Consider the following 25,064-nt stretch of genomic DNA (forward strand, 5'->3'; position numbering starts at 1 on the left):
TTTTGATGCGCCGGGATTTTTATGATGGCTGCTTCCGCCACGTGTGCCATACCCCACTCCCACAGCTCCTTCAGGACTGACACATGAGCCAGAGGTTTGTTTTGGCTGTCCACAAATCCTCTTCTCTTCCAAACGTCCAGGTGCAATGTGAGGGAGCGAACTACATATGAGCTGTCGCTATATATAGTTCGTTTCCCTGGAGGGTGAAGAAGCAGAGCCTCTTTAACAGCCTCCAACTCTGCCCGCTGTGCTGACATGTGACCCGGTAACCGGACAAGACTCTGGGTACCAGTGGTCTCATCCAGCACAGCAAAACCTGTGACATATTCCCCATCCAGATAGAACCGAGAGCCATCAACAAAGATGACTCTGTCATCTGGATGCTTGTCAGTCCTGAACATCTGTGGAGAGTCGTCCATTACCGGTTGGCCACAGTCATGTTCAGTTCCAGTCAGGTTAAGCAACTGGGACAGAACATACTTGGCCTTGTGGTCCACCTGCAGATTCCGGCCGCTGAGATCCATGATCCATCTCCCGAATCTCTGTTGGGAGACTCCAGGGAGAGTATCACGGAGTAAAAGGGTCAACGGTGAATGTGGAGTCTGCAAAGTGAGGGGCCGGAAGCCAACAATATGCTCAGTGGTCTTAACAGCATAGTGTATGGCTGCCAATTGCTTGGCGCATTCATCGAACCCTCGTTCGACGGGCGAAAGCAGCCTGGAGAAGTATCCCAGCGGTCTGGTCTCGTAGCCTACTTTCTGTACCAGGACCGCTGCGATAGACTCGATCCCTGCATGCGCCTGTATGGCCAGTTCCCCATCTGAATGTGGAGTGGCCAACACAGGCGCCGAGGAGAGGTCCCTTTTCAGGGTTGAAAAGGCCTCTTCCTGCGCATCGGACCATCCTTTGATTGAGGGTTCCTCTCCCCGAAGGAGTTCGTAGAGAGGCTTTCGCTTTGGCCGCGAAATCCTCTATGAACTCCCTCATGAAGTTGGCGACCCCCAGGAATTTTCTCAAATCCTGAAGGGTGCCAGGCCTGGGTAACTTTACCATGGCTTCCACACGGGTCGTCATGATACCTTTGGTTCCACAGGAAATTTGGACCCCAAGGAAAGTTACCTCTGCTTTAGCCAGATTTGCCTTATGGGGACTCAGTTTGAGTCCTGACTTTGCCAGGAGTCCTAGCAGCTCTTTCAACAGAACCAAGTGTTCCTCCATGGTTTCTGTATGCAAAAGCAAGTCGTCCACGTATTGTAAAAGGCATTCCGGTCGTGAGAATACACTCAGCACAGCCGCCAATGCCTGATGGAAATACGTGGGGCTGCTATGGAACCCCTGGGGCAGTACCGCAAACATGTACTGTTTGTCCCCCACCGTGAAGGCAAATTTGTACCGACACGACTCCGTGAGTTCGATGGAGAAGAACCCGTTGGCAACATCGATGGTCGAGAATACGCGGCTTTCGCCACTTATTCTGGCCATGATGTCGGGAGTTTGGGCCACCACCGGGGCTGACATTGGGGTGTATTTGTTAAGGACACGGAGGTCTATGGTCAGCCTCCATGCATTCGTGTCCTTTTTCTTAACTGGCCAGAGGGCATTGTTGCACTTTGAGTTGCCCTCAATGACCACACCCCTAGTCTTCAATTCAAGGATTGTGTCCATAATTGAATGGGTGGCCTCTGGTGGAAATCGATATTGGCGTTGAGGTGGAGGGTCAGGACCCTCTATGTCTACCAAAACGCCAATCAGTCTGCCACAGTCATTCTTACTTTGGGCCCACAGATCAGGGTGCTTGTACACAATAGGCTCAAGGTCTGGATTGTGTGAGACCTCAGGCCACTTGTGTTCCAGCACATCAGTAGAGTTATCTACTGCTGGCAAAGGTGGTCCCAGATACTGGCGTTGAATGACAAACACCTTGGCTCGTCTGGGACCTCTCCACACAATGCAATTTGCCAGATCCAGGATCCACCCATTTTGTGTCATTACATCGGTTCCGATAATGTTATCAGAACCGGGGTAATACCACATGGGTATCCTGAGGGTAGTGCACCTGGTAATCTGAATGATTACCTCATCAATTCTGTGGGCCTTCACCCCCCCTTGTTGGTGATCAAATCCGATCACCACACACTGAGGGCTGTTGGGGAGTAGATCATGCTTGATATTGGTAATGGAGATTTCCGCCCCAGTATCAAGCATGATTTCCGTTTCTTTATCTTTTATCGTGGCTTTTATATGGGGTCTCCCTGAAGGATCCAGTATGATTGGACATACTGGTGCCAACTCTTTAGGGACCCCTAATCCTCATTCGATATCCACCAGACTCCCAGTAGGTACTTGTGTGGTACATACTGCCACTCTTGCGCTCTGTTCCTGATCCTTAGGTGTGGAATCTCTTGATTCCACGCCCCCTGGGACATTCATGACCGCCAAGCATTTTGGTGCTTGCCCTGATGAATGTCCCAGATTCATATCACCCTGTCCCCCCACAGGCCTGGCAAAATTGGGTTTCATCCTGAAACCGTTATTATTGCCATTTTTATCCGAATTTGTCCGGTTAATGTGTAACCACTGTGGACAATTTCTTTTTATATGCCCCTCTTGTAAGCACAGGAAACAACGAAAGTTTCCTGCCCTTTCCAACGGTGGGGCCGTGGGGCGAACGGTGGATGTATACCTCGTGTGTTGTACCCGGTCGTCTTGTGACCTACCGTATACAGGCACACGCTCCCTCACTTTCACAGACCTCTTACTGAGCAGTATGTCTTGTCTACACTGCTCAATAATCATGGCTGCGTCCGTGAGGGATGGCTCCCTAGCTGCACTCAGCCGGATTGCAGTATCAAGATATGGGAATTTTTCCACAAACATGCGCACCATGCCTTGTGGAATCCCAATACCCTGATCTTTGGTAACCCTCCTGTACATTGCTTCAAACCGACTACACAATGACAAGGGTTCATCATGTATAGTAGGCTTGAATTTTGACAGGACCTCTGGAGTGACATCCCAGTGACCCGTGGCCAGTCTCGTGAGTATGGAGAGACGTTCTTCCTTATCATGAAACTGGCCATTCGTGGGTTGCATCCTCCCCGTTACCTCATACCTTTGATTAAGGTGTGTTGGTAACCATAATCTGAACAGCTCCATGCGATATTCCGGAGCCACTGAATATTTGTTACAGTGACCTTCGAAAATATCGCATGAAGCGAACGGATCTACATGGGGATCATATTTCGGGATCTCCTTGCAGATCCGTAACAGGAAGTTTATCCTTTCCATACTTGAATGGTTAGGATACATCTCTTCCTGTTTTTCCGGACGTGTTGGCGGATTGGAAGCGGAATATCCTCCACTCTCCTCTCCCCAACCGTTGTCCTGTTCCTGGTAACGGTTGCTACTCCTATTCTCCCCGGGTGTCGGGGTGAATCGTAGTGACCGCTCCACATGTCCCCTAGTGTCTACCACTGCGGATGTATTATCCGTCGAAGACCTTGGCGCTGTCGCCGCTGTCTCCTCCTGTGCCGTTCCCGAAACACAAACTTGTTTCGTGGGCACCATACCGTTGGTACTAGGCCTGGACAAATTGGAGATTGCCCGCTGCAAGTCTGCAATGGTTTGCGTCTTTGCAGCCAGGTCCTCCCTCATCTGAACAATCAGGGCATCCGTAGATACCGTATTGTTCCTATACTGATTAATCTCAGTGTACAGCCGGAGTAGCTCTCTGTCCATATCAGAGTAGAGACTGTCATTATCCGAGAGTCTCGACTCTAACACACAGATTTCTCTTCCCCTCTCGACTGTACACTGGGCTTCCTCTTGTAATTGAACCTCTAGTGTGTGAATTCTTTTACAGTTATCAACACAACAATTGCAGTGGAAGTTTGCCTTGTCCGCAACCTCCCCTGCCTTTCTTGTGCTGGTAAGTGTCTCTATGTGTTCCACCTTCCAAATGGTATCCTCATAGGAAAGAACCAATTTGGCTAGCATTTGGAGGCGTTTGGTGTTCTTATTGAAGACACTCCTACTAATACAAACCCGGTCATGAGCATAAGCCTGGTCCAGTAAAGCGGACCACAGCAGCTCAGCGGATTTGTATGTAGTAGGAACAATGGGATTAAAAGTGCTATTTTTGGCTAAGTGTTGGAGTGTGGAGAAGTTCATACTCACATTTTTCTGAGCCTCCATCTTCTTGTTGGTGCTGTACTTTCCCGTCCCTTGCAGCTGCTTGAAAGAAGTCCTTTTCTTCCGGAACGCTTCTTCCCGACCAGCCGGACTTCTATGTACCTCCAACGAAGATGGATCTCTTTCCGTGACGTATCCTTCTTCACACCCCAGCGACGGTGACGTGTAAAGCAAATACAAAAATATTAGTACACAGATAGATTATAGATTCTCTGCAAAAGATTTTGTTTTATTTCTGGTACTGTAAGGGAAGTATCGCTTCTCCTGTCCAATTATCGGGTCCTAGACGCTCAGACACTCCGCTGACCGCGTCTCTCCTGCCCGATAATTCACAGTACCAGCAACCCTCAGCCTTAAGACCAAAAAACAAACGCAAAATCCACGCAGTGGGCCTGGCTCGCCAATGTAAAGGGGGAATATTAATCACCAATATTATGCGAATATCGATAATTAATATTCCTAAATAGGAGGAGCCGTCTAGTGATGACTCCGCCTATTTATGCCTTTATATAACAATAATTACACAATATCTTCGCTATGCCTTACACTAATCACTATACTAGCTGCATGCGCCTTACTTACTACCGCTAACAAGTACACACTACACAAAGGGTACAAGTAACACAGTATTTATTACAATACACTACGCACACAATACTGTCAACACAACACTAAATATACAGTACTTAACTACTCTACACGTTCCCAAATTCCACCCACAAACTAACTATACAATACATACATACATACAAGTAACATTAACAACCCACCCACCTGACTAATATTATATCCCTAGGGGGCACGACGAGGGTTAACGGGGGTCGTGCTGGGGTAAAGCAGACCACAAACCGATGCAGGGGTGATAACCAAGGGAATGGGGGTATGGCAGGGGTTTATCAGGGGAACCAAGGGAATGAGGGTATGGCAGGGGTTACCAGGGGATGTGGGTATGGCAGGGGTTAATCAGGGGAACCAAAGGAATGACCAGGGGATGTGGGTATGGCAGGGGTTCATGCCAGGGGAATGTGGGTATGGCAGGGGTTAAATAGGATAGTGGGGGGTTATTGAATCGTTGGTGGGAATAGGATAGTGGGGGGTTATTGAGGGGTTAATCGTTGGTGGGATAGTGGGGGGGCTTAATAGGAGATACTTAGGGGTCTTGCTCGTTGTCCAGGGGGGCTCGTCAGTCCAGGGGATGATCCTCCAGGTCAGGTGGGCGGCCGGCTCTCTTTGACTGCTGAGCGGAGCGCCGCCCGCCTATTTAAACTTGGCGGCGCCCGCTCGCAGTCCTCCTTTTGCCGCCGTGCGCATGCGCACGGCCGGCCTGAACACGTGGGCCGGTGCGGTGATGTGACGTCACCGCGCCGGCCCGAGGATCTCGGAGCGCGCTTCCAGGGGGGGGGGATCCTTTGATCCTCCCGCCTGTGAAGCGGACGCCTACCTCCGGCGCTGTAATTACAGCGCCGGAGGTCAGCCACTCACAGGGGCATGGGAACTCTTTGTTCCCATGTCTCTGTTAGGTGTACCATCTCCGGCGCGATCGGAGATGGTGACAAAGGGCAGAGGATCTCATTGATCCTCTGTCCTTTGTAGAGGCCGACGCTGGACATGATTGTCCAACTGTCGGTCTCCTCCACCCCTCCAGCAGGCAGCACGATTCCGGCATATATGCCCATAGATGCTTGGGGCACATCTATAAGCATATATGAACGGACAGTGCATATGGGGGCATAAAGGGGGCACATATATATCAAAGGGGGCAATCAAGGGGCACATATATATATATCAAGGGGGCATGTCAAGGGGCACATATATCAAGGGGGCAATATCAAGGGGCCACATATATATATATATAGATTAAAGGGGCACATCACATATATACACACATGTATATATGTTTATGTATTCGCGGGCCACACTGTATGAATTCCCACAGGGGCATGGATGAGCCCCTGGGCAATATCGGAGGCGGATGGGCACAGGTGCTGGGCACATCTGCGCACATCGCCCTCTGCACCGCCAATACATACACATACACACACCCATACAACACGCTCCACCCTTCCTCAACAGTAGATATGCCCGGATAACAGTAGTTATGCCCAGATATGTGCCCCCTCACAGTATCACAGTACTTATGCCCACATATGTGACCCTCACAGTAGCGATACCCAGATATGTGCCCCCTCACAGTAGTAATGCCAGATATGTGCCCCCTCACAGTAGCAATGCCCAGATATGTGCCCCCTCACAGTATCACAGTACTTATGCCCACATATGTGACCCTCACAGTAGCGATACCCAGATATGTGCCCCCTCACAGTAGTAATGCCAGATATGTGCCCCCTCACAGTAGCAATGCCCAGATATGTGTCCTCTCACAGTAGTGATGCCCAGATATGTGCCCCCTCACAGTAGCGATGCCCAGATATGTGCCCTCTCACAGTAAGATTCCCAGCTGATCCCCCTTCAAGTAATTTGCCCAGTTGTGCACCCTCACAGTAATTTGCCCAGTTGTGCCCCCTCACAGTAATTTGCCCAGTTGTGCCCCCTCACAGTAATATACCCAGCTGTGCCCCCTCACAGTAGTTATGCCCACATATGTGCCCCCTCACAGTAGCGATGTCCAGATATGTGTACCCTCACAGTAGCGATGCCCAGATATGTGCCCCCTCACAGTACTATTCCCAGCTGTGCCCCACTCAAGTAATTTGCCCAGTTGTGCCCCCTCACAGTAATTTGCCCAGTTGCACCCCCTTACAGTAATATGCCCAACTGTGCCCCCTCACAATAATATGCCCAACTGTGCCCCCTCACAATAATATGCCCAGCTGTGCCCCCTCACAATAATATGCCCAGCTGTGCTCCCTCACAGTAATATGTCCAGATGTGCACCCTCACAGTAATTTGCCTAGCTGTGCCCTCTCACTGTAATTTGCCCAGCTGTGCCCCCTCACAGTAATATGCCCAATTGTGCCCCCCTCACAGTAATATGCCCAGGACTGTGACCCGCTTTACAGGCAATAAAAATAATAAACTCAACATACTCACCTCGTTCTCCGGCAGCAGCAGCAGGATGCACTGAGCTGCTGGTCGGCACCACCCCCTTCCCAGACCAGCAGTGTGGAGTGCCGACAGGGGGGAGGAATGATTGAGCAGGGAGCGGACAGACAGCTTCATCATTACAGGCAGCTGAGCTTGCTTCCTAAGTAGAGTTGAGCGAACACCTGGATGTTCGGGTTTGAGAAGTTCGGCCGAACTTCCCGGAAATGTTCGGGTTCGGGATCCGAACCCGATCCGAACTTCGTCCCGAACCCCATTGAAGTCAATGGGGACCCGAATTTTTCGGCACTAAAAAAGCTGTAAAACAGCCCAGAAAATGGCTAGAGGGCTGCAAAAGGCAGCAACATGTAGGTAAATCCCCTGCAAACAAATGTGGATAGGGAAATTAATTAAAATAAAAAAAATAAAAATTAACCAATATCAATTGGAGAGAGGTCCCATAGCAGAGAATCTGGCTTCACGTCACCCACCACTGTAACAGTCCATTGTCATATATTTAGGCCCCGGCACCCAGGCAGAGGAGAGAGGTCCCGTAACAGAGAATCTGGCTTCATGTCACCAGAGAATCAGTCTTCATGTCATAGCATAGAATCAGGCTTCACGTCACCCACCACTGTAACAGTCCATTGTCATAAATTTAGGCCCCGGCACCCAGGCAGAGGAGAGAGGTCCCGTAACAGAGAATCTGGCTTCATGTCAGCAGAGAATCAGTCTGCATGTCATAGCAGAGAATCATGCTTCACATCACCCACCACTGTAACAGTCCATTGTCATAAATTTAGGCCCCGGCACCCAGGCAGAGGAGAGAGGTCCCGTAACAGAGAATCTGGCTTCATGTCAGCAGAGAATCAGTCTTCATATCATAGCAGAGAATCGGGCTTCACGTCACCCAACACTGGAACAGTCCATTGTCATAAATTTAGGCCCCGGCACCCAGACAGAGGAGAGGTTCATTCAACTTTGGGTTGCCCCGCAATATAATGGTAAAATGAAAATAAAAATAGGATTGAATGAGGAAGTGCCCTGGAGTACAATAATATATGGTTAAGGGGAGGTAGTTAATGTCTAATCTGCACAAGGGATGGACAGGTCCTGTGGGATCCATGCCTGGTTCATTTTTATGAACGTCAGCTTGTCCACATTGGCTGTAGACAGGCGGCTGCGTTTGTCTGTAATGACGCCCCCTGCCGTGCTGAATACACGTTCAGACAAAACGCTGGCCGCCGGGCAGGCCAGCACCTCCAAGGCATAAAAGGCTAGCTCTGGCCACGTGGACAATTTAGAGACCCAGAAGTTGAATGGGGCCGAACCATCAGTCAGTACGTGGAGGGGTGTGCACACGTACTGTTCCACCATGTTAGTGAAATGTTGCCTCCTGCTAACACGTTGCGTATCAGGTGGTGGTGCAGTTAGCTGTGGCGTGTTGACAAAACTTTTCCACATCTCTGCCATGCTAACCCTGCCCTCAGAGGAGCTGGCCGTGACACAGCTGCCTTGGCGACCTCTTGCTCCTCCTCTGCCTTGGCCTTGGGATTCCACTTGTTCCCCTGTGACATTTGGGAATGCTCTCAGTAGCGCGTCTACCAACGTGCGCTTGTACTCGCGCATCTTCCTATCACGCTCCAGTGCAGGAAGTAAGGTGGGCACATTGTCTTTGTACCGTGGATCCAGCAGGGTGGCAACCCAGTAGTCCACACACGTTAAAATGTGGTCAACTCTGCTGTCGTTGCGCAGGCACTGCAGCATGTAGTCGCTCATGTGTGCCAGGCTGCCCAGAGGTAAGGACAAGCTGTCCTCTGTAGGAGGCGTATCGTCATCGTCCTGCGTTTCCCCCCAGCCACGCACCAGTGATGGGCCCGAGCTGCGTTGGGTGCCACCCCGCTGTGACCATGCTTCATCCTCATCCTCCTCCACCTCCTCCTCATCCTCGTCCTCCTCGTCCTCCAGTAGTGGGCCCTGGCTGGCCACATTTGTACCTGGCCTCTGCTGTTGCAAAAAACCTCCCTCTGAGTCACTTCGAAGAGACTGGCCTGAAAGTGCTAAAAATGACCCCTCTTCCTCCTCCTCCTCCTCCTGGGCCACCTCCTCTTCCATCATCGCCCTAAGTGTTTTCTCAAGGAGACATAGAAGTGGTATTGTAACGCTGATAACGGCGTCATCGCCACTGGCCATGTTGGTGGAGTACTCGAAACAGCGCAACAGGGCACACCGGTCTCGCATGGAGGCCCAGTCATTGGTGGTGAAGTGGTGCTGTTCCGCAGTGCGACTGCCCGTACGTGCTGCAGCTGAAACTCCACTATGGCCTGCTGCTGCTCGCACAGTCTGTCCAGCATGTGCAAGGTGGAGTTCCACCTGGTGGGCACGTCTCATATGAGGCGGTGAGCGGGATAGCCGAAGTTACGCTGTAGCGCAGACAGGCGAGCAGCGGCAGGATGTGAACGCCGGAAGCGCGAACAGACGGCCCGCACTTTATGCAGCAGCTCTGACATGTCGGGGTAGTTGTGAATGAACTTCTGCACCACCAAATTCAGCACATGCGCCAAGCAAGGGATGTGCGTCAAACCGGCTAGTCCCAGAGCTGCAACGAGATTTCGCCCATTATCGCACACCACCAGGCCGGGCTTGAGGCTCACCGGCAGCAACCACTCGTCGGTCTGTTGTTCTATACCCCGCCACAACTCCTGTGCGGTGTGGGGCCTGTCCCCCAAACATATGAGTTTCAGAATGGCCTGCTGACGTTTACCCCGGGCTCTGCTGAAGTTGGTGGTGAAGGTGTGTGGCTGACTGGATGAGCAGGTGGAAGAAGAGGAGGAGGAAGCCAAGTAGGAGGAGGAGGCAACAGGAGGCAAAGAATGTTGCCCTGCGATCCTTGGCGGCGGAAGGACGTGCTGCCAAACAGCTCTCCGCCTGGGGCCCAGCTGCCACTACATTTACCCAGTGTGCAGTTAGGGAGATATAGCGTCCCTGGCCGTGCTTACTGGTCCACGTATCTGTGGTTAGGTGGACCTTGCTACAGATGGCGTTGCGCAGTGCACACTTGATTTTATCGGATACTTGGTTGTGCAGGGAAGGCACGGCTCTCTTGGAGAAGTAGTGGCGGCTGTGAACAACATACTGTGGGACAGCAAGCGACATGAGCTGTTTGAAGCTGTCTGTGTCCACCAGCCTAAATGACAGCATTTCATAGGCCAGTAGTTTAGAAATGCTGGCATTCAGGGCCAGGGATCAAGGGTGGCTAGGTGGGAATTTACGCTTTCTCTCAAATGTTTGTGAGATGGAGAGCTGAACGCTGCCGTGTGACATGGTTGAGATGCTTGGTGACGGAGGTGGTGGTGTTGGTGGTACATCCCCTGTTTGCTGGGCGGCAGGTGCAGAGGCGGAGGAAGAGGCCAAGGCGGCAGCAGCAGAAGAGGCCGAGGCGGCAGCAGCAGAAGAGGCCGAGGCGGCAGCAGCAGAAGAGGTAGCAGAGGGAGCCTGAGTGACTTCCTTGTTTTTAAGGTGTTTACTCCACTGCAGTTCATGCTTTGCATGCAGGTGCCTGGTCATGCAGGTTGTGCTAAGGTTCAGAACGTTAATGCCTCGCTTCAGGCTCTGATGGCACTAGCGTGCAAACCACTCGGGTCTTGTCGTCAGCACATTGTTTGAAGAAGTGCCATGCCAGGGAACTCCTTGAAGCTGCCTTTGGGGTGCTCGGTCTCAGATGGCGGCGGTCAGTAGCAGGCGGAGTCTCTTGGCGGCGGGTGTTCTGCTTTTGCCCACTGCTCCCTCTTTTGCTACGCTGTTGGCTCGGTCTCACCACTGCCTCTTCCTCCGAACTGTGAAAGTCAGTGGCACGACCTTCATTCCATGTGGGGTCTAGGACCTCATCGTCCCCTGCATCGTCTTCCACCCAGTCTTGATCCCTGACCTCCTGTTCAGTCTGCACACTGCAGAAAGACGCAGCAGTTGGCACCTGTGTTTCGTCATCATCAGAGACGTGCTGAGGTGGTATTCCCATGTCCTCATCATCAGGAAACATAAGTGGTTGTGCGTCAGTGCATTCTATGTCTTCCACCGCTGGGGAAGGGCTAGGTGGATGCCCTTGGGAAACCCTGCCAGCAGAGTCTTCAAACAGCATAAGAGACTGCTGCAAAACTTGAGGCTCAGACAGTTTCCCTGATATGCATGGGGGTGATGTGACAGACTGATGGGGTTGGTTTTCAGGCGCCATCTGTGCGCTTTCTGCAGAAGGCTGGGTGGGAGATAATGTGAAACGTGCTGGATCCACTGTCGGCCACCCAATTGACTAATGCCTGTACCTGCTCAGGCCTTACCATCCTTAGAACGGCATTGGGCCCCACCAAATATCGCTGTAAATTCTGGCGGCTACTGGGACCTGAGGTAGTTGGTACACTAGGACGAGTGTATGTGGCAGAACGGCCACGTCCTCTCCCAGCACCAGAGGGTCCACTAACACCACCACGACCATGTCCGCGTCCTTTACTAGATGTTTTCCTCATTGTTATCGTTCACCACAACAACAAAAATATTATTTGGCCCAATGTATTGAATTCAAATTCAGGCCTTTTTTTACAGACACCTAACACCATCTGGCTATCTATTTAGGTACCGTATTACACTAATACAGGCACAGCAGTAACCACAGATTTAGCTGACTATGAATTTGAGGCCTAGTATTTAGGCGCTGGGTGACAGGTATACGTTTACAGACAGAATTAGACTGGAATATGCACAGTAGCGTGTGTGTCAAGTTATTGAGAATGACCCTATCAGCACCTTGATTCTAATATACCCTTTTAGGATAAATTTAAAGTAGGCCTGATACAGCAGAAACCACTAATTTAGAGAATTGCTAAATTGGGAATTGTATTTCAACCCAGAACAAAAACTGTGCTTTGACGGACACTAAATAACTTGCCCAGCCACAGCAATAACCACAGATTTAGCTGACTACAAATTTGAGGCCTATTATTTAGGCGCTGGGTGACAGGTATACGTTTACGGACAGAATTAGACTGGGATATGCACAGTAGCGTGTGTGTGAAGTTATTGAGAATGACCCTATCAGCACCTTGAATCTAATATTCCCTTTTAGGGATACATTTAAAGTAGGCCTGATACAGCAGAAACCACTAATTTAGAGAGTTGCTAAATTGGGAATTGTATTTCAACCCAGAACAAAAACTGTGCTTTGAAGGACACTAAATAACTTGACCAGCTACAGCAATAACCACAGATTTAGCTGACTATAAATTTGAGGCCTATTATTTAGGCGCTGGGTGACAGGTATACGTTTACGGACAGAATTAGACTGGGATATGCACAGTAGCGTGTGTGTCAAGTTATTGAGAATGACCCTATCAGCACCTTGAATCTAATATTCCCTTTTAGGGATACATTTAAAGTAGGCCTGATACAGCAGAAACCACTAATTTAGAGAATTGCTAAATTGGGAATTGTATTTCAACCCAGAACAAAAACTGTGCTTTGACGGACACTAAATAACTTGCCCAGCCACAGCAATAACCACAGATTTAGCTGACTATAAATTTGAGGCCTATTATTTAGGCGCTGGGTGACAGGTATACGTTTACGGACAGAATTAGACTTGGATATGCACAGTAGCGTGTGTGTGAAGTTATTGAGAATGACCCTATCAGCACCTTGATTCCAATATACCCTTTTAGGGATGGATTTAAAGTAGGCCTGATACAGCAGAAACCACTAATTTAGAGAATTGCTAAATTGGGAATTGTATTTCAACCCAGAACAAAAACTGTGCTTTGACGGACACTAAATAACTTGCCCAGCCACAGCAATTACCACAGATTTAGCTGACTATAAATTTGAGGCCTATTATTTAGGCGCTGGGTGACAGGTATACGTTTACAGTCAGAATTAGACTGGGATATGGCCAAAAAATAACCACACTATTGATGGTTAAATGCACTTGGTGTGACAGCTTCACCCTGATGTAGGATATAGGCAAAAAACAACCACACTATTGAGGGTTAAATGCACTTGGTGACAGGCTTAGCTTGCCCCTGATGTAGTATATGGCCAAAAAATAACCACACTATTGATGGTTAAATGAACTTGGTGTGACAGCTTGACCGATGTAGGATATAGCCAAAAAACAAGCACACTATTGAGGGTTAAATGCACTTGGTGACAGCTTGCCCCTGATGTAGTATATGGCCAAAAAATAACCACACTATTGATGGTTAAATGCACTTGGTGTGACAGCTTGACCCTGATGTAGGATATAGCCAAAAAACAACCACACTATTGAGGGTTAAATGCACTTGGTGACAGGCTCAGCTTGCCCCTGATGTAGTATATGGCCAAAAAATAACCACACTATTGATGGTTAAATGCACTTGGTGTGACAGCTTGACCGATGTAGGATATAGCCAAAAAACAACCACACTATTGAGGGTTAAATGCACTTGGTGACAGCTTGCCCCTGATGTAGTATATGGCCAAAAAATAACCACACTATTGATGGTTAAATGCACTTTGTGTGACAGCTTGACCCTGATGTAGGATATAGCCAAAAAACAACCACACTATTGAGAGTTAAATGCACTTGGTGACAGGCTCAGCTTGCCCCTGATGTAGTATATGGCCAAAAAATAACCACACTATTGAGGGTTAAATGCACTTGGTGACAGCTTGACCCTGATGTAGGATAAAGCCAAAAAATAACCACACTATTGAGGGTTAAATGTACTTGGTGGCAGCTTGTGCTGGCGGACCACAAGACACAAAATGGCCACCGATCACCCCAGAAAAAAGTGAATGAAAAACGCTCTGGGCAGCCTAAAAACAGTGAGCAATTGAATATCAGCAGTTCAATGATCCACAGCTGTAGATCGATCAATGAATGAAGTCTTTTGGAGGAGTTAATCACTGCCTAATCTCGCCCTAACGTCGCAGCTGCAACCTCTCCCTATACTGATCAGAGCAGAGTGACGTGCAGCGCTACGTGACTCCAGCTTAAATAGAGGCTGGGTCACATGCTGCACTGGCCAATCACAGCCATGCCAATAGTAGGCATGGCTGTGATGGCCTCTTGGGGCAAGTAGTATGTCGCTTGTTGATTGGCTGCTTTGCAGCCTTTCAAAAAGCGCCAAGAAAGCGACGAACACCGAACCCGGACTTTTACGAAAATGTTCGGGTCCGTGTCACGGACACCCCAAAATTCGGTACGAACCCGAACTATACAGTTCGGGTTCGCTCATCCCTATTCCTAAGGAAGCAGGGACAGCTGCCTGAAACGGGACATACCTCCCCCACGCCGGGACCAAGGGACAGCCAATGAAATCCGGGACTGTCCTGCCAGATCTGGGACAGTTGGGGGGTATGCACAATATGCAAGATGGTCAGACTCAGGAAATCACATAAATACAAACTGGAAAATCCTCAGGGGATTCATCACAGTGCTGATAACCAAGCACTGAAATGTTGGAGCATTCCCCCACATAGCAGCATGAAGAGGCTCCCGCGGCCATCCTATTTGAAAATTCCGTACAAAATCTCGTGCGCGGTGACTTTGACGTTACCACACTGGCCCCACGCAAGTTTTTGTGCTGGATCTTCGAGCAAGATCGCCGTGGCGGACTCTTGGAGCTCAAATGGATAAGTACAATTAAATTTTTCTAAATTAAATGATTAATCCCTTAAAGACCTTAATATTAATCTCAGTTCCACGATCAGCATCTGAGGGGTTCAATGATGGGGAGTGGCGCAATCGCCATTCCCCTTCATTGCACCCACTACTTACAAACAAATACTCTTCTATTCGGCGAAGCAGACAAATTTAATTTTTAAGAACTTCGCTCATCTATAGCCATAACCACTTTTCTGCATCCATAGAATATTTTTGCAAAAAGTGGAATTAAAGCTATTTCACAAGTAAAAAAAAAAACATCCAGAATAAGTGCAAGTGTTTTTTTTTGCCACCTGTTTTGTGGAATGTCTTGCACACAAGACCAGAGAGTTTTTGCACACAAGACCAGAGTTTTACCTCTGCGTTTTATAAACCCTGCGCTGCCAGAAGATGTGCCTAATATATGATGCGGCATAGGCCTAGTCATAAATTAGGCAAATCCTCCAGCACTCCATGTGCCTAGATTGAAATCTAGCTAAGGACTGGAGTAGATTTCAGTCATCATTTACACCTCCCCCACCGCTCCCCAGTGGCATGGGTGGTGTAGGAACACCACATGCGCCTAAATTGTAGGCGCGCAGGCATTCAAAAAGTCAACTGGAGGGTGTCAACTTTTTTACGGCAGTTTCTGGTGTAGAGGGTCATAATAAATGACCCCCAGTGTGTCTCGTCAGTAGCTTTTTCTTTTTCTGTAGAAAAATAAAACTCCACAAAGATCATTTCAGAGCAATTAACCAGGGATAAAATGTAATGTTGATAAGTGCAAGATAATGCACCTGGGGCGTAAAAACCCAAGAGCAGAATATAAAATCAGTGATACAGTCCTAACCTCAGTATCTGAGGAAAGGGATTTAGGGATCATTATTTCAGAAGACTTAAAGGTAGGCAGACAATGTCATAGAGCAGCAGGAAATGCTAGCAGAATGCTGGGGTGTATAGGGAGAGGCATTACCAGTAAAAAGAGGGAGGTGCTCATGCCACTCTACAGAGCACTAGTGAGACCTCATCTGGAGTATTGTGCTCAGTACTGGAGACCATATCTCCAGAAGGATATTGATACTTTGGAGAGAGTTCAGAGAAGAGCTACTAAACTGGTACATGGATTGCAGGATAAAACTTACCAGGCAAGATTAAAGGACCTTAACATGTATAGCTTGGAAGAAAGACGAGACAGAGGGGATATGATAGAAACTTTTAAATACATAAAGGGAATCAACAAGGTAAAAGAGGAAAGAATATTTAAAAGAAGAAAAACTGCTATAAGAGGACATAGTTTTAAATTAGAGGGGCAAAGGTTTAAAAGTAATATCAGGAAGTATTACTTTACTGAGAGAGTAGTGGATGCATGGAATAGCCTTCCTGCAGAAGTGGTAGCTGCAAATACAGTGGAGGAGTTTAAGCATGCATGGGATAGGCATAAGGCCATCCTTCATATAAGATAGGGCCAGGGGCTATCCATCGTATTCAGTATATTGGGCAGACTAGATGGGCCAAATGGTTCTTATCTGCCGACACATTCTATGTTTCTATGTAATACAGTAGATGACAGGATCATGAGTAGAGTGGGTTGAAATAACTCTGTGAAGAAAGGAACAACAGAAAGTGAGACAGGTGATTGAGATACTTCACTTGACAAAATTACCCAAAGTCCTTTGTTTCTATCTGCAGGGCACAAACATCTGCTGGAGGTCCACATAAAGTCTACCAAGGAACGAAAGGCTTGACAGAGTTTGGCAAGGTAGAAAGAGGGGGTCTGCAGTCTAAAACTGGAAGCACAGTGGGGTCATTTACAAAGGATTGACACCTGTCCTCACTTGTCCTTATCTCTGAGGAGAAGCAGTGACCATTAGCTGTCCATTCTTCTGCACTGCATTGCAAAGGGGGAAGTCCATGATGGATATCTGCAGCATAAATTGACATACTTCGGATTCTAAATCAATTTAAGGGGTTTTAAAGGGGTTTTCCGATCAGTGGGGGTCTGACACCCAGGACTCCAGCCGATCAGCTGTTTGAGAAGGCACCAACGATCGCACGCAGTATCGCCACAGCCTTCTTGCAGATTTGCTTAGGCCATGTGACATCACGTTCATTTGTCATATGGCCTAGGAGGCGCAGCTCAGCTCTATTGACGTGAATGGAGCTGAGCTGCGATGTAAACCACAACCGCTATACAATGTGTGGTGCTGTGCTTGGTTTGCAGAGAGAAGGCCAAGGTGCTCAAATAGCTAATCGACGAGGGTCCCGGGTGTCGGACCCAACCGATTAGATACTAATGGCTTATCCAGAGGATAAGTCATCAGTTAAAAATTATCGGAAAACCCCTTTAAATAAAATTTACTTGGAGTGTTGTGGCATGGACCGACTTGGAGCTCCAAGACAAACTTCAAATGAGGTGTCCATCACTGCGATGTCTCCATAAAACTTAAACTTTGTATAGCAGGGGTAAAAATACCATCAACACTGGCGCGTTTTGGGCTACGCTAGCCCTGCTTTGAGAAATGGGCTAGTGTAACTCAAAACTTGACAGCATTACTTGTATTTTAAACCCGCTATAATAAAGTTTATGTTTTATGGAGACATCGCAGTGATAGACACCTTATTTTAAAAAAATTTAAACAAAGTTGCATTTCATTTTTCTCTGCAAAATACCACAGATGCCTATGTTTTTTTTCGAGACCTCTGATACATTAAGTAAATATTCACATTTGGCAGGTTTGTTGCAGAAACCGCTGTACCCGAGTGGGGTTTTTTATGGTGGCAAGCACATTTTCGAAGCTCCAGCCAGATGTCATGACATTTCTGCAACAAATCTGCCGTGTGTGAACCTACCCTTAAAGATTTTTCCCATTATAGAATGCTATGGCTGTGCTGCAGTTTCCTGCATAGTGGGTAGCCTCAAGGGTCATTGTGCTGGGAAACACTACACAGCAGCTATGAGCCATGCATCTGATGAGTTTTCAGGAATTGGAATTTACATAAGATTCCCGTTCATTTACTGCAAATAGAGATCTTAAAACTGTGGGGAAAGGGAAGGTTAAGTATGTTAGCGACATGAGTTTCGTCACGTAAATTCCTACACCCTTTTCATACTACAAAATAGATGACTGTCTCTAAATAGAAAATTAGGACAAAAGTTCTCTTTTTATCTTTTAGGAAGTGGTAAAGGAAATGAACAGAATAGGTATGATCATTGATCTATCTCATACCTCATTCGACACATCTCGGGAAGTCCTAGCAATATCTCAAGCACCGGTTATATTCAGTCACTCAGCAGCCTATGCTTTATGTGGGATAGAGCGTAATGTCCCCAATGACATTCTGCTAAAGATCGTAAGTAATATATTATTATTATTAATTCCATGGTCCTGAACATCTAAGAATGGGTATACATACATAATAAAAAAGTACAATGAATGTGAACAGAGGGAGAGAGGACACTGCTGCCCGCGAGAGCTTACAATCTACAAGGTATAAATAAACTAAAGTGTCTTGTTGAACCTTAGGACATCTGTGTCCCACATTGCACTTCATTAAATAGTCAATAACTTTTCACACAATTTTGCATAAGTCAATAGTACAAGTGACTTTAAGAAACATTGTAATATATCTTATCGGAGAAAATGCCTTGTTCTAGAGTTATCAGCTGTTTCTTCCCCACCCCCCTCCTTTTCTAAAATGTATCATTTCCCCCCATGCAACTTTTCTGGCATAAAATAGTCACAAACCATGTGTTTATGATTTTTTAACTGGCACTGCAACAAAATTTTGTTGCAGGTGCCGTTTCTACCACACTCATTCTGAAAAAGGGGCATGGTGAGGGTGGGGAGGGGGCGGACCACTGGACCCGGTACATTTATATTCATTGACGCCAGTTTGACATAAATTAAGCCAGTAATCTATGGCAGTGCTGAGCTGCTGTAGATTTGTGGTTAGACGCATGGATTTCAGGAAGATGCACCTAATATATAACAAGGCTGTTCCTTGTCATAAATTAGGCGCAACCTCCAGCAGCACGAGAGATGTAAAAAACTGGTTTAAAATGCCAGTCTATGATAAATCTCCTTCTGATCATCTTGGTGAGAACAGGACAGCTGTCTGCTCACTGAAGGATCAAAAAACATCATCCCATACAAGGAGGAGGGGCAGGAGTGAGCATGAGATGAGTGAGACATGACTTCAGGAGACACCAAAGAGACCGCTGCAGCTAAATAAACAGTTTCTATCTCAGCCCATATACTTTATTCACATGCATACTGGTCAGTACTTTGCTGTACTGTCCTCTATGATCCTAGGGTTGCTTCTTAAGGAGTGTGAGACAGTTAGGCAGCAGAATCTCCTCTACTTTTTGAGTGCAGTGGATGGGTTCTAATCTCCAGCCAACAGGTCTGGGAGAACTAAAAACTAAAGCTGTAGCAAAGAGATGAGAAAACTGTTAAGAAAGCTATATAATGGCCAGAAATAATGATATGCCTCATGTACACACACAGTGTACTATTGATTAATGCAAAGTTTGTTGAAAGGTTAGGTACACTATAAGAGAAAACGGATAAGGTATAGCTTCAATGCAGAAGTTTATGTACAGTATATTAATACACAATAGTACGATTATTTAAAAAAAATATTAAAACTTGAATGACCTAAAAGACCATTATACAATAGCTTTGTTACATGGATTCCACAGCCCAATATAAAATCAAAGTGCTGGTTTAATCTCCATTGGCAAATTACAGCATTCATGTCACCATTCCCGGCAAGTCCCTTCCTGGCTAGGCCCAAACTCAAGAGGCGGTGTGGTGTGTTTCTTCTCTGGCCTGCTTTTTTAAAGGGTTTTTATTGTGCAAAAGTAGTAAAAAACTTTAAGAAAACTATGTGTATTTGGTGTCACTGTGATCTTACTGACCCGGAGAATAAAGTTATGTTATATTTGCCGAGAAATGAACACAGCAAAATGTACAGACTTGTAATATAAACATTACAAACATACAATACTCAATGGAGGTATTGCTGTTTTTTTTCCCATTTCCCCCAGAAAAAAAGTGAATAAAAGTTAATCAGTAAGGCCTCTTTCACACTTGCGTTGTCCGGATCCGGCGTGTACTCCACTTGCCGGAATTACACGCCGGATACGGAAAAACGCAAGTGTACTGAAAGCATTTGAAGACGGATCCGTCTTCAAAATGCTTTCAGTGTTACTATGGCATCCAGCATGCTATTAAAGTCCTGGTTGCCATAGTAGTAGTGGGGAGCGGGGGAGCGGTATACTTACAGTCCGCGCGGCTCCCAGGGCGCTCCAGAGTGACGTCAGAGCGCCCCATGCGCATGGATGACGTGCCATGCGATCACGTCATCCATGCGCGTGGGGCACCATGACGTCACTCTGGAGCGCCCCGGGAGCCGCACGGACGGTAAGTATACTGCTCCCCGCTACACTTTACCATGGCTGCCAGGACTTTAGCGTCCCAGCAGCCATGGTAACCATTCAGAAAAAGCTAAACGTCGGATCCGGCAATGCGCCGAAACGACGTTTAGCTTAAGGCCGGATCCGGATCAATGCCTTTCAATGGGCATTCATTCCGGATCTGGCCTTGCGGCAAGTCTTCAGGATTTTTGGCCGGAGCAAAAAGCGCAGCATGCTGCGGTATTTTCTCCGGCCAAAAAACGTTCCGGTCCGGAACTGAAGACATCCTAATGCATCCTGAACGGATTTCACTCCATTCAGAATGCATTAGGATAAAACTGATCAGGATTCTTCCGGCATAGAGCCCCGACGACGGAACTCTATGCCGGAAGAAAAGAACGCAGGTGTGAAAGAGCCCTAAGTTATGTGTTCAAAAATCAAGCCCCCATATGGATTTTATTAATTGAGATAAGTAGCTGTACTTGTGGGGTACCCCCACTGATGCTGCCACCCTGCCTGTTTTGTTAAAATAGCATTCCTACACAGCGCTGTGCCCCTGGTATTTTCCCCGCTCAGTATGCTAATACTGAGCTTTGGAGCAATGGGGAGGAGACGCAGTCTTTCTCTGTGGGCGTCTCCTTCTCCCCTGGCTGTGACAATCTCCGATGCGATTGGACAGCGCGACAGCTAGGGGAGAAGAGTGTAGAATAAGCCACGGCACTCCAGAGGGATTCCAATCGATTTCTTTTTATTACACCTTGTGCAGCAACGTTTCAACCTAACGGTCTTTATCAAGCTCCCAATACACAGGTAACACAGTGAACATTAAATACAGTCCCATAGCCCCGCATTGGTTCCTGCTAGGCCCTACCCATTAACCCTCCCATTACTTTCCTAAAACAACATTCACATATTGCCCACTCCATAATCTATCTAAAACAACATATGCCTTTGTCTGTCACATTACCATGCTGTAGGAGATTCTGCCTTCTTTATTCGGGTGCATTTTCATGCTTTCGTTTTCCCATGTGTTCTCGGCGTCCCTGCATGCCTACTGCGCCTGCGCGACATCGTCACTTCCGCCCTTCCATGCGTACTTCCGCCAGGCAATGCCCTGCTTTCGAATCATGTGATTCTGTCGCTCTGGTGACGTAGTGTCATGTGATCGTACATCGATCATTTATCTAAGTTGTCATTAGATGTTCAGGCTCAGTTACCCTAGATATTCAAACATTATAAGCAGGACGAGACCTGTGGTTTCATGATGCGGGCCGTCTGGTGCATATCAAATACAAGCCGATGTTTTATCAAACTATCAGCTGTACCATTTCACTACTATTCAATTGCTATTAAGAGGCTGCAGCTATCGGGTCCATTATTACATCCCTAATGCATCAGCATTTTCTTATTACATCTCCAACACTTCAGAATGAATCGCATGGCGTTCTATTCACAGGTTATTCTTGCAGGTTTGCCATCATTCATCCAGTGGCTGGTGTATAGAGCTAGCGTTCTAGGGGTAGTTAGCCCCTAGTCCACCTGCTCATCCAGTCCCATACTGTCATTCATTCTATAGGAAAGTTCTAATGGGAGCACGCAGGGTAGCCCTTCCTTACGGGGAGTCACCCTCATCCTCTCATGACTTCCTAATATTTTATGGCTAATCCTGCTACATCTTTAATAGCCTCCAGCGCCATTTCACTCAATTATTCTTACAGAGAAATTCTCAAATTGTAGGATATCTAGGACTGGGTCCTTCTAGCTGCAGTCTCAAAAAACATCACAAAAGACGTTTTATATATGGTGCAAACCTTGTCAGACCCACATCACCACCAGAGGACCCGTTCAATTATTTCCCATGCTTCCTTATCAACTATAGGCCTTTTATTTAGAGGCATCGTGAGCGTCAAGAGGCGGTTCTCCCACAGCATGTATGTTGACACCATCTATGGACAAAAGAAAAGGTTTTATTAAATGAACTTTTACCATAAAAATGGAGATATAGGCAAATAAAAAGAAAAGGAGTTAGATATTGTACATATATATGCATACATAAAAACGGCTATTCAGCCTAATGTCTTTTACGCACAACCCAGTAGAGAGTCAGAAAAGGGAACCAACCTTGAATTCCCTATTCAGGCCCTTCGGCTCCATTGTTTCCAACTCATAAATCCACCTTAGCTCTTTTTGTTTTAGCAGCTTCTCCCTATCTCCACCCCTCCTTAAAGTTGGAACATTATCAATGATCCTGTATCTCAATTGAGAGACATTATGTCTATATTTCCAAAAATGCTCAGGCACTGGTAACTCCGTTTCCTCATCACAGTCTAGACTTGGCTGATTTTTTTCTTTTTCTTTTTTCGCTAGTAGCTTGCGTATAGTGTACTGATGTTGATTTATCCTGTTCTTACAGGGCTGCGTCGTCTCGCCTATATAGAGAAGGCCACACGGACACTGCAAGCTATAAATAGCAAAATCTGTGTTACACGTGTAGTGTCCTCTAATGTCGTATTTCTTCCCTGTTCTAGGGTGGCAGAAGGAGTCACCCTTGATTAGGTTGCCGCAATTACAGCAACCCAAGCAAGGGTAACACCCCCTTCTGCCAACCTCTTTTTTCTTAGTTTTAACATCAGCTGATGTCAGGCTATCCTTGAGGTTTCTAGGCCTCTTGTATGACATCAGTGGGGGGGATTGGAATTCAATTACATTAGGAAAAGAATGTGTCAATATATGCCAATTATGTCTTAATATGCCTGAGATGCGATTACTTATTTTACTGTAGGTTGATACAAATGGAATCCTGCCTGTTTTTCCTTCTCTCTTTATTGTATTGGCTAATAATTCCTGTCGATTGGTGTTTCTGGCTTTTTCCAAATGTCTATCTATCAATTTTTTGGGATATTTCCTTTCCCTAAATCTCTGTCCCATTTTTTTCAATCTATCATCTACCAGACTTTCTTCAGACACTATTCTTCTCGTTCGCAGGAACTGGCTAAACGGTAAAGATTCCACCGACCTCCTAGGGTGTGCACTATCAAAGCGTAACATACTGTTCCTATCCGTTGGCTTAATAAAGAGATCGGTTTCTAGTTTACCTTCCCTTACATAAACCAACGTGTCTAAAAATTGTAATGATTCCACTGAATACACCTTTGTAAATTTCAATTGATCATGCAACTGGTTAATGTAACCATGAAATTCCTGTAGTTTTTCTTCTGTACCATTCCATATAAGGAAAATGTCGTCTATATACCGCATCCACCCCCTCACATTACTGTAGAAGGTGGATGGGTATATAGACGTTTCCTCCATTTTCGACATGTATATATTCGCATATGTCGGGGCCACGTTGGACCCCATCGCGGTGCCCCGACATTGCTCGTAAAACACGTCCTCAAACAAAAAATAATTATGATACAGTAGAATTTCAAGTAGGGAGATTAAAAATGATTTAGTGTCAGACCCAAAATCCGACCTTTCCAGGGCCCATTTGACTGCCTCCAATCCCAGTTCATGATCGATACTGGTATAGAGGCTGGTTACATCGAATGAAACCAAAAAATCTCCCTCTTGAAATTCTAGTGCATCAATTTTTAACAGAAAATCTGTGGTGTCTTTCACATAAGATTTAGCCTCCATTGCATAGGATCTTAAAACTTTATCCAAAAAAGTTGCTGCATTGGAAAAGACTGACCCCATGCCCGACACAATGGGGCGACCTGGCGGGTCTATCAACCCTTTATGTATCTTAGGGAGGATATATAAGAGAGGAGTCACCGGGTTCTGAGGCACCAGGTAAGTATGTAAATTTGCATCAATCAGGTCATTTGCGAATGCATTATCCGCCAATAGTCTGATCTTGCGTATAATGGTCCATTTTGGATCTTGACTTAGAGGTTTGTATATCTCCTTGTCATTCACTTGTCTCATCACCTCCATTTTATACTTCTCTGTGTCCATTACCACGGTGGCTCCTCCCTTATCTGCCCTTTTGATAGTGATTTCCCTTCTATTTTTCAGGGTCTTTAAAGCTACTTTCTCTCCCCTTGTCAGATTGGTGACATTAGGATCTATTTTCGATCTCTTAAGTTTTTCAATCTCCAGTCTGACAAGGGAGACAAAGGTCTCAATAGCTTTATTATACATTGGTGGTTGGAAGTCACTTTTGAGAAAGAGGCCCACGCTTTTAAGTGAAAGGATCTCGTTATGTATCTCCTTATCATCTACAGGCGCCATTTCACAAAAGTGTACCTTAAGTTTAATACGCCTGAAGAAATTATGCAAGTCCATTTCAATCTGAAACCAGTCGATCTCAGTCTCTGGACTGAACGTTAGTCCCTTATTCAGGAGCAATACTTCATTTCTAGATAATTCACAAGAGGAAATATTTACCACTAGAGTATTGTCCTGTTCATCATTTATTTCTTGATAGACTTGGTTCCCGTTGGTGGCCTCTTTGATCGAGTAACTCTCGCAGCTTCTTCTCCCTTTTCTCCCTTTTCCCCTTTTCCCCTGTGTCAGCTAGGGGAGAAGGAGATGCCCACAGAGAAAGACTGTGTCTCCTCCCCATTGCTCCAAAGCTCAGTATTAGAATACTGAGCGGGGAAAATACCGGGGGGCACAGCGCGGTGTAGGAGCGCTATTTTAACAAAAAAGGCAGGGTGGCAGCATCAGTGGGGGGTACCCCGCAAGTACTGGTACCTATCTCAATTAATAAAATCCAGTGAAAGGTCCTTTTTA

The 25,064-nt window shown here is 46.7% G+C and overlaps 1 protein-coding gene across 6 annotated transcripts in view; it reads left to right on the top strand.

Moving 5' to 3' along the window:
• The window catches only part of LOC122920624 (dipeptidase 2-like), a 128,811-nt gene that overhangs the window by 91,678 nt on the left and 12,069 nt on the right, over nt 1-25,064 (top strand). For all 6 annotated transcript variants that reach the window (XM_044270276.1, XM_044270275.1, XM_044270278.1 and 3 more), the window contains 2 exons: nt 16,595-16,664; nt 18,080-18,256. In XM_044270276.1, coding sequence (XP_044126211.1) covers nt 16,595-16,664; nt 18,080-18,256 — 247 coding nt within the window. The remainder of the gene's footprint in view (nt 1-16,594; nt 16,665-18,079; nt 18,257-25,064) is intronic.

This window comes from Bufo gargarizans, chromosome 10 (assembly GCF_014858855.1).
Source record: "Bufo gargarizans isolate SCDJY-AF-19 chromosome 10, ASM1485885v1, whole genome shotgun sequence".
Taxonomy (NCBI): Eukaryota; Metazoa; Chordata; class Amphibia; order Anura; family Bufonidae; genus Bufo; species Bufo gargarizans.